Below are 9,513 nucleotides of genomic sequence, written 5' to 3' on the forward strand. Positions count from 1 at the left end.
ATAGGATGCTATTCTTACTCCGGCTATTCTTATAGTGGCAAATCAGGAACGCTTTCATCATCTTGGTTTTCTTCTTAGCTTTACGGATGAATATATGGCTACCGTTCAATGCTATCTCTGATGAGAGGCTAGCTTATTGGTCTCCTGCGTCCTCTAAACTTCAGTATGATCCATTCCCAGCATTCCTTGCAGCATCGACTGAAAATTAGAACATACGAGTGAATTGCCATAATGCCAGCCACTCCATATGCGATATAACCTATTATTGCAAGCATTTAGCATAAGACTGGCCCTACCGTGTCGCACTGGTACGTAGGAATGTAGTAGGCACACAGACCGCCAATTAGTAAAGAACGACAAATATGGAGCGAAATGACGTCGTATTCCTTGCATAAATGCCAATAAAATTATCTAAGGTTATCAACTCATCCTCGATGAGAGAAGCAACAGAGCATATTTATAAAATTCAGCATAGATTTTTGAGTTTGGTTTGCTGAAAACTATCACTTTAAAATCAAAGTTTATAATTCTAAGAATTAATTCTTTGATGATCCAAGACTATACCCTTGAGTATGTCAGCCAAATTGTCGAGAAGAGATACGGCTTGAAGGGGAAACTGAAGGAATTGGGAAGTTACGCTGATAGAAATTATTTACTCGACGTTGGTGGATAAGGACCAAATGGCAAATTCATCATCAAGATCTCGAGTATTTTCTAAAGCAAAAGGCGAATATAATTGCAAAATTACGTGCTAAAACAACTGCAAAACCAACAGCTTGGATTTAAATGCGAATTTCCAAGAGTCGTGGCTACTGGTGACGGTATGGACATGGTTGTTGTTGACTCTCCCAACGGAACCAACATTATCAGGGTCTTGAGTTTTATCGAAGGCGAGGAAATAGGGGACTTGTAAGACCCTCCTCTGCATTTATTCGACCAATCAGGACAGCTAACAGCTCACCTTTCCATTTTTCTGAGAGAATTATCAACAAATGCCGAATTATTGAAAATAATCTCCTTTGACTCTGCGCTGAGTTTTCCCTTCGATCTCATGACATTCGACGATCTTTACGAGAAAAACCATCAATTTCTAGATTAATCAGCCAAGGCAAGCGTCCACAGGATAAAATAAGAATTTAATTAAGTTCTGCCTAAATTGAAGGCAATTCCTAAACAGCTGGTCCACCATGACATATGCCTCACCAACCTAATGGCTGCACAGAGACAATAAAATGGAGAAATGTTCATCAGTGGCCTTATCGATTTCAGCGATATTTTCTATACGCACGGCATCATAGAATTGGCTATTCTATGCGCAAGGATCAATTTGTACAAGCCAGAGCCACTAAGGAATATGTTCCGGGTGATTAAGGCCTACAATAAATTCGGATTTTGACAGAAGATGAAAAAGGGGTGCTATTCCCACTGATTAAAGCGAGGATTGCCTATCTATGTCTGACCTCATCAAGCTTAGCTGCAGAAAAAGCGAATGACGTCTATTTCGAGAAGTGTAAAAACGGTCACATCTTATTTCTTATGACTTTTGCTAACATCTGCACCAACTAGAAGTTTTTATAGCTACTGGAGGCATAACTATTGCACGCATGATTATCAATAAACTATCTTATTCAAATTTCTTTTTCAAATTCTCGAATGCAAATCATGTGTTCATTCTGCCTTCCCTTCTTCTGGGGTGTACGCGAAGATCTTCCTCTCTAGTGGCTCTGGACCGAGGACAGCAGCATAGACATAAGCTCCAGCAATTGCAACGCTGACTAGGTTGATCATCTTGTATTTGGGAGCATCGTCAGTCCTGATCTGCATATCGAAGATAAAGGTTCTGATGGCGAAGACGAGCAGAGAGCATTCAAATGTCTTGAAGACAAGCCTGGTGAGGAAGAAGTTGAAATCCAAGGGACAGAAGAACCTGCGGAAGAGATTGTACTTGTCCAGCCAGTATTGCGCAGTGAAGATGACCACGAGACAGCCAACGCCCATAGGCACCATCACCGCATTAAAAGAAACCAGGAGGATTGGCACCAAGTAGAAAGTGTATTGTTATGTTTACCTAATTTTAACAGCAAGGGCAAATGGGGGCCTAGCTTTAGTCCTTCATGTGGGTGAGTTATAGCCGAACCAAGTGGCCCGTTTGAGCACTTCTGCCTATTTGGAGCTGGCTGGAAATTTATAGACTTTATTTATTCTTTCCTTGTCGTAGGACTAGTCTGTGTTGACCTTCTCAAAGAGGTCTGCCTATTGATTACTATGTAACAATCTATTTACTTCATGTTTCAACTGCAAAATAATATAATTTGGCAGTCCGCAAAATTTATTTGAACCTATAATGTGATCCTTACGGATGAGGTATAAAAGATGGGAAAAATATATGGCCTAATGGTGTGACTTAGGCATACCCTTGGGTTTTATGTGAAAAATAAGATTTTTACCATAAAATTTGTGATTTTTATTTAATATCAAAACATAAAAAATGCAATAAATGATGAAGAAAAAAAATATGATTAATAAGCATGATGTTTTTATTGATTTTGGACTCAAGAATAATGTTATTTTGGTGAAATTTAATCTTATTAATTTTGAAGGGATAAATGAGTTAACCTATGATTTCTTTTGATAATAAGCTAAATCTATCAGAAAAATGGCATTTAAAGTTATTCTATTTGGGTGAACTTATCCCTTATGCTCTTTTCGTATGCTTATTTTGATCTTTACTTCTTGGAGATGGCTTCGTCATCAAAAACATACAAAAGTGCAAACTAAAGAGGTCGTTCCACTCGCCAACTGTCAACCTATTCACTCCGGCGTCGCCAATCCCGTTCAAAGCTTCGTCTTAATCGCAATACTCAGATCGATCCATATCAGTTTTTTCCAGTTTCCCAAAACCAAACGGGCCAAACCGCGATCAGAGATGTTGTTGCTTGCTTCATTAAGATGTAATTACACACGATGAGGATGGTCAGCATCGGCCACTGGCCCTTACTCAAGTGCACCACTCCCTAATCCATTATCTGGTTGGCCACTTTATCAGCAACAACTTACTCAGTCCCAACGATTCCATCTGTCTCCACTCGCCCCGAGTGAGGTACTGGATTCCTTTTGCGGCGATCCGGTTGCTTGCTAGTTGGAATAGAGTTACCCAAGTTGAGTAGACGCAAATTTTTCCATTGGGTTTGCGCTATTTCAAGAACTCCTTTCGGTTGGAGCTGGTTGAAGTCCAGGAAAAGTTCTGTAGCTTATTCGCATTTCTTTCTCGCGTCGGAACTATCTAGCAAAAACTTCATGTCTTCCGGGTTGATCCTGAGCCAGCCTGTATGGAGAGGACATCTACTTAGGCTGATTGAGGTTCCCTTATTTTAATGGAAGCGACGTTGGATTTGGTCTTCTTTCCTGAGTGATATTTCTTTCTTCTTTTGGAAGTTGTAGAGGTGCGTAAGTTATTTGTTATCGTGCATGACGGTGGGGCGGTAGCAGTAAAAAGTTTATAGGAATGCTACGAGATAAAAAAGCGAGAAAATACTGAGATGAGGAAGTTAAAAAATAAGGCAAATGGAAAGTTGCATAAAAATGGGAATAAAAAATAAAGGATAAAATTGATTATTTTTTAAGGTAGATAGTTGAGGATAGGGTGGGATTGGAGTCAAAAGCACGACGTGTGCGAATAATCAAAAATGAGGATTTTTTCAAAATGTTTGATTAAGATTATAAGAAACATTTAAATAAAGAGTTGATATAAGTCTAAATAACAAAAAAGACGAGAATGGCCCCCATGATTTGCCCGTGACTCAGATCCATTCACCCAATCGTGCTTTTGCTAGGATAAATGAAACCTGAGAAGCTTCTGTAATAAAAATAGCTATCTGCTTTATTCCACCTTTCCCTCAATTTTGAATTGTTTTCGAAGATTAACCGAGGGAAGCCCTGAGGGGGCCTTTGAGGCCGTTTTTACTATTTTTGGAGAGGTGAGGAGATGAGTTTTATACCGAAAATGCCTGCGTGATTATAATCTAATCGAGAAAAACACAAGAAAACTCGAATATCATGATTCCACAACAGACCCCGCTTGAAATGGGCTCCAACCAGCTCTATCCCCATCCCCCTCCTTCCTCTGCCACCCTCCCTACCTGCATCCCCTATCATATCCCCTTCCTCCCCTTTCCCCCCTTTCTCTTCCAGAACGACATTGTCCCTCAAAATTCCCCCAAGCAGGCTGAAGCAGAGGCCACAACAGGGTCAGGATTAGAGGGGGAGTAAAGATCTATAGGTTTGAAGGGCGGATATAGATCGGGAATGGCGTAAAAGCCGATTTCCAAGAAATAATTCAAGAAGGACCAGCGATGCCCTGTTTCCAAATGCAGAAGAGGCTACAGTTCGCGAATAGCACTGAGGGCGCACCTCCGAAAAGACCATCCCAACTGGTACGACGAGACATCCGATACGAGCCCTGATTGTTTATATTAACTCATCTTAGTAATGCTACTTTTTGTTTCTTCCAAGACGAAATGTCAATAGAATATCCTTCATATCAGGACCCGCAGGAATGGCTGTGGGGCTTTTGGAGAGAAAATCTATGATAGTTTGGACTGAGGTTTGGGCATAATTGGACCATTATATGAAATTGGATTATTAGAATAAATATAAACGAAAATAGATATGCAAATTATGGGCAAAATATTAACTGGGGATGGGAATGGAGATATCGGAAGAGCGGAAAAGGTTAGTGATAGCATTTATAGCAAAGAAATGCTTATTTATGAATAATCAGGTCCAACGAATCCCCTTCCTGCCTAACCACAAGCCTCTAGGGACCAGCAACCAATAGGCTAGGGGGAAAATGAATCTCTTTAGGAAGTAAAACTCGTATCTTGGCTTCTCCTGGTCCCTGTAAAAAGTCTCGTCGATCACTCCATCGTACTTGAACTCCGCCAGCATCAGCCTCAGCTTGCCCACAAATAGAGGACAACTAGCATACCCTGCGTAGCTGCCTGGAAGCTCGGTGATGGTGGGTTGCTTCCTCACTGCCAAAAGATTGCTGATTATGATTTTCTTTACTTGTGGAGGACTTCAGCTTGCGAGAAGGCGGCAGCTGCAGTCTTGGAGCAGGGAAGGCTGGTGCAATCACCGATTCCCCAAACATTACGATACTTGTTGTGCCTGAGAGTGTTTTTGTTGAGGTCAAGGTAACCAGCTGCATCGGCTAGTCCGGACTGAGCGATGTAGTCATGCGGTCCCATGGGAGGGACCACGTGAAGGAAATCGAACTTGCGGACCACCAGTTCCTTGGTGTCTGCGTTCTGGAAGGTGGCTTCGTTGCCCTCCACCTTCACCAGGGGGTGCTTGAAGGTGGTCTTGATGTTGTAGGAAGCAGCCACTTCGGTCAGCTTGTTGGAGTACTTTGGGACGCCGAACATCACGGCGTTGGTCTTCATGAACTATACGCTGACTGGAAGATTCTTCTTCTGCCATTTGTCACTCCATAGGTAGAGAATTTTTTGAGGAGCTCCCGCGCATTTGATCGGCAAGGCAGGCTCTGTGAAGATGGCCTTTCCAGATGTTAGTTTTTCTCCAAGTTTGGCTACTTTCTCAGCATATTTAAGCTCATAGATGGAGGCAACGTTGGAATTGGGATCATCCAGAGCTTCCTTCAAGCCCTGCACTTTCTCATATTGTAGCTTGAATCCTGTGCCTAGGATGAGCTCGTCGTAAGTGTACTCCTGACCGCTTTCGCATACAACCTTATTCTCATCTGGCTTCACCAGTTTGAGTCGATCCTTGCTGAAAGTGATATCCTTGGGCGTTACTTCTTCCATGGAAGCTTCGGTGGACAAGATATTCCACAGTCCTGCTCCGACCATGGTCCATCCCGGCTGGTAGTAATGCTTGGGAGCTGGGTCAATGACTCTAATCTCAGATGGATGGATTCCCGAACGCAGGAGGTGGGATGTGAGACTGAGCCCGCCGCTGCCCAAGCCGACGATGCAGTAGCGGGTGTGGGAGGCGAAACAGAAGCGAAGGAAGGAGGTGGTGCGCATGAAGATATAATAATGACGATATACATAAGATATGGCACAAATTACAATGCTATTCCTTGAAGGACCAAGAAGGGCTAAAATAGAAGAAGAATAAAATAGCCAAAATGGGGATAAGTCCTCCACGGAATCACCACTAGAAGTAAAACGATAAAACTCTTAGTTTGAATGCAATATGGATCAAATAGATGAGAATATCAATTAAAACGCACGTCGTAGAGAGTTTACTTGAAGAGCTTCTGCCCGTAGAGCCTAACCAGCAGGTCCAAATACCCCAAACAGTTCTTGAACTCCTCGCTGTTGTACCTACGCAGGTGGTCGGCGTAGGAGTTGAACAGATCCTCCAGGAAGTTGAAATACTGGAAGGACTTTACGATGGTGGCAAGGATAAAGGCAATCCAGTTGGAGTGGTTGCCATGCTAAAAGTACTCAGAAGCAAGCCCGAGCAGGATCTTGTCCTTCTCCGCTCCTGTGCAAGGTGCAGCCAAGCCCTGCGCATCGCAAACCACTGTTTCATGCTTTTCTCGGATGTAGACGACGAACATGACCATCTTGTACAGGAAGTATTTCTTGTTGGATTTGAGAAGGTGAATAAGGAGAGTGTTCCTGAAGAGCTCTTCGGTGAAAGCAGAATCCGAAAACTTGAAGGAACTGGCAACTTCCGAGATCTATTTGCTGATGATGATTCCCTTGTCCAGCTATACGATGCGAAGCGCTGACTATAGGCCCTGCATGAGCATTCTAAGATAGATGTGGTAGTTGCCTGTTCCCAGCTTCTACTGGCCGTTTCGGTCGTTCATCTTGGTTATCTGCTCCAGGCAGTAGGCGAGGCAGGACTAGAATTTGCTATCCTCGAAGAACTCCTCGCAAATTGTGGAGCAGGCCTCTATGTTCTTCATTCGCTGCGCCTTCACGTAGTACTCCTGGTAGCCCTCGTGGTAGAAGCGGGAGTAAAGCTCTGTGGTCTTGGGGTGAAACTCTCCGAAGCATTTGACAGCCAGCAGGAGGGCGGATTTGCGCATGAGTTCGTGGTCGAAGAGAGAAGCGTACTCGAGGTGGAAGGAGACCAGGAGGGGGTGGCTGTCAGGAAGGCTGAAGTTGAGGATGGACATGCCGCAGTTAAAATTGTAAGTGGACTTGTTGGATATGTAGTAGGGAAGAAGCATGGGATGAAGGGGATTTTTAAGCATAGGTTTTTCCAAAAACTCCTAGAAGTTGCTCAGCTTGGAAAGGACGGTGTTGAGCTACCACCCGATGGTGCGAGCGAACATCAGCTCCATTTTTAGAAGCCTAGGATTGACTTACTTGAAAAGCTAAAAGTCTATCTTTTCCTCGAGAGAAGGCGCACTGCGGAAAAGCTTCTGGATCTCAAACGAGGGGAAATCGAAAGTCTTCAGCCTCATTTAAAACTCCACTTATGTCTCCTCATGGAAGGGCGTTTGTGACTTGAAGAGGGGAATCGATTCATCGAAGTGAACGTTGATTCCGCAATGCCACAAGACAGCATTGAGGAGACATCCCGGTTTGACTGGCGGTGGGTAGGATGTGGTTATTTTGAAGTATTCTGAGCATTTGTAGAGGACGATGCTCCAGAACTGTTGGCTCTCCTCTCCCTCTCCGAAGACTAGGTTCAGGTAGTCAAGAGCGAAGGATCGATACTTTTGCTGTCCCTCCTGCTTCTTTTCAGCCAAGATCGCTATGTATTCCTTGGTGTTTCGCTTATAGCCACTCCTCTAGGCAGCGTTGTCTTCGGCAAGGTCGGACAAGGCTTGCCTGTACTACTTTTTGATTGTCCTTGCGAGGGCTTCTACGAGGACAGTCTACCTGATGTATGGAAGACTGGTCTGCTCGTAAATGCGGTAGAGGTAGCGAACGTTAATGCCCATTTCCTGCAGAATGGTCTTGAGGGAATAGCTGTCCACCAGCATCAGCTCCATGTTGTGCAGTTTCTCCATCAGAACAGGGATCCAGTATGTTTCTATCAATTTGCTTGCCTCTCTCACCTTGTTATCCTATACTCGCTTGAAATCCTAAGTCGCAGAGGACATCAGGAAGGCTTGGCTAAGCAATTGGCAGTTCTCCTCTTTGGTATAATCTCTGAAAAATGCAACTATCTATGGTCGAAGGCGAGCCATTTCGTTGAGGCTGGATTTCTGGAAGTTGTAGTCAATGGGGAAGACGAGGCCCGGATTGATAAGGTAGTAAAAGTTAGGCAGCGTTATCTGGTCCTGAGTCTTATCCTTCTTGAAATTGTATTAGAATATCTTGAGAGAGGGACCCAGAGGAGCAAGAACCTTACGCTTAGGCTACACTTAAAAAGGCTCACTTTTGACGTTCAGAACGTCCTAGATAACATCCACTGCCTCCTTGAGCCGACCCATCAGCTGCAAATCGCCCTCACCTGACATCAAATTATACACTTCTGTTTTCTCCAGCTAAGAGAAGGGCATATCACACATGATGAGCAATTTGACTCCTTTATATTCGACCAGAGACATCAAAGGGAGGCGCAGCTTGTATCCTCGCACTTCTCTGAGGGTGAAGAGGATATCGTTGATGTTATAATTGACCATGAATTATTGGTTTAGCTATTTTCCACCCACCTTCACCCACACGCCCTGGTAGTAACGCCACCCTTAGAACTACCTTCCGGATTCATTGAAACCACATACTAGCTAGTCGACGAAGCTCTAAGCGATTCTCTTAGCAGTAGAGTTGAAGAATTATATCTATTTGAGCAGGCCAATTTCCTTCTACATTTGCTATGTTCGATGCCCTTTCAGTTCTCCCTTGATGACCACCTAGTAGAACTTGTAATATTAGCGCCAGAAGGACGAAATGGTAAAAGATTCCTGCACGTTTTGGTTCTTCGTGCTGACTATTTATGCCATTTCCTTCTCTTTTTTCTTGCGCTGGCGTACCTTCTCCTCCTCCGCCATTTCCGCCTTGGTCTTAAGCAAGTTTTTAGTCCTTTGGATGGATTAAACATAGTCCTCTATGTTGCTCTCGTGGTGGTCGTCGTTGGATCGTCTCGGAGTGGCAAAAACTGGTAAAGGTTACTACAGCTTTTATTATTTAAGATTGGATTATTCGGTAGCTGGGGGCAAGTTGTTATTGATAAGTTCTCTTAGTTCTCGTGGGGTGAGTGGGATGATCTTGGCTAGGATGCGCTTTTGCTCTTTTTCCTCTTCTCGCTTGGATTATATGAACTCCTTGATATCAAACGGAAACTCGAAAAGCCACTTCTCCATCTTTTCCTATTCCGTCCCCTTCGCCTCCTCTTATTCCTCGTTCTCCACGCGTGACTGGTCGCTGGCCTTCACGATCATCTTCTTCTCAGGGAAAATGACCTCCAAATAGGTCTTCTTGATCTTGTTTTTGGGGAGGAAGTTGACTTAGTGGATGAAATCCAGCCGGACTGCAGCCTTGAAGTGTTTTCGCTTGAGGGAATTGGGGTCCTGCTCGACGA

At 43.8% G+C, this 9,513-nt stretch overlaps 2 protein-coding genes across 2 annotated transcripts; both read right to left on the reverse strand.

Moving 5' to 3' along the window:
- Positions 1–4,776: 4,776 nt before the first annotated feature.
- On the reverse strand, positions 4,777–5,426 carry LOC116245158 (uncharacterized). The gene is made up of 2 exons (XM_031616833.1): positions 5,138–5,426; positions 4,777–5,033 (listed from the first exon to the last, which is right to left on the reverse strand). The coding sequence occupies exons 1-2, from the start codon at positions 5,424–5,426 to the stop codon at positions 4,777–4,779; spliced, it is 546 nt and encodes a 181-aa protein (XP_031472693.1).
- Positions 5,427–5,447: 21 nt separating this feature from the next.
- LOC116245159 (sulfide:quinone oxidoreductase, mitochondrial-like) lies at positions 5,448–6,047 on the reverse strand. Its single transcript, XM_031616834.1, has one exon. The coding sequence runs from the start codon at positions 6,045–6,047 to the stop codon at positions 5,448–5,450; it is 600 nt and encodes a 199-aa protein (XP_031472694.1).
- Between the last annotated feature and the right edge of the window lie 3,466 nt (positions 6,048–9,513).

Source organism: Nymphaea colorata, unplaced genomic scaffold (genome assembly GCF_008831285.2).
Source record: "Nymphaea colorata isolate Beijing-Zhang1983 unplaced genomic scaffold, ASM883128v2 scaffold0549, whole genome shotgun sequence".
NCBI lineage: Eukaryota > Viridiplantae > Streptophyta > Magnoliopsida > Nymphaeales > Nymphaeaceae > Nymphaea > Nymphaea colorata.

Coding starts and splice junctions, on each gene's coding strand:
- LOC116245158 (XM_031616833.1), bottom strand. CDS start 5,426: ATGTTCGGCGTCCCAAAGTACTCCAACAAGCTGACCGAAGTGGCTGCT. Junction 5,034..5,137: donor TCGTAATGTTTGGGGAATCG/GTGATTGCACCA, acceptor ATCTTTTGGCAG/TGAGGAAGCAACCCACCATC.
- LOC116245159 (XM_031616834.1), bottom strand. CDS start 6,047: ATGCGCACCACCTCCTTCCTTCGCTTCTGTTTCGCCTCCCACACCCGC.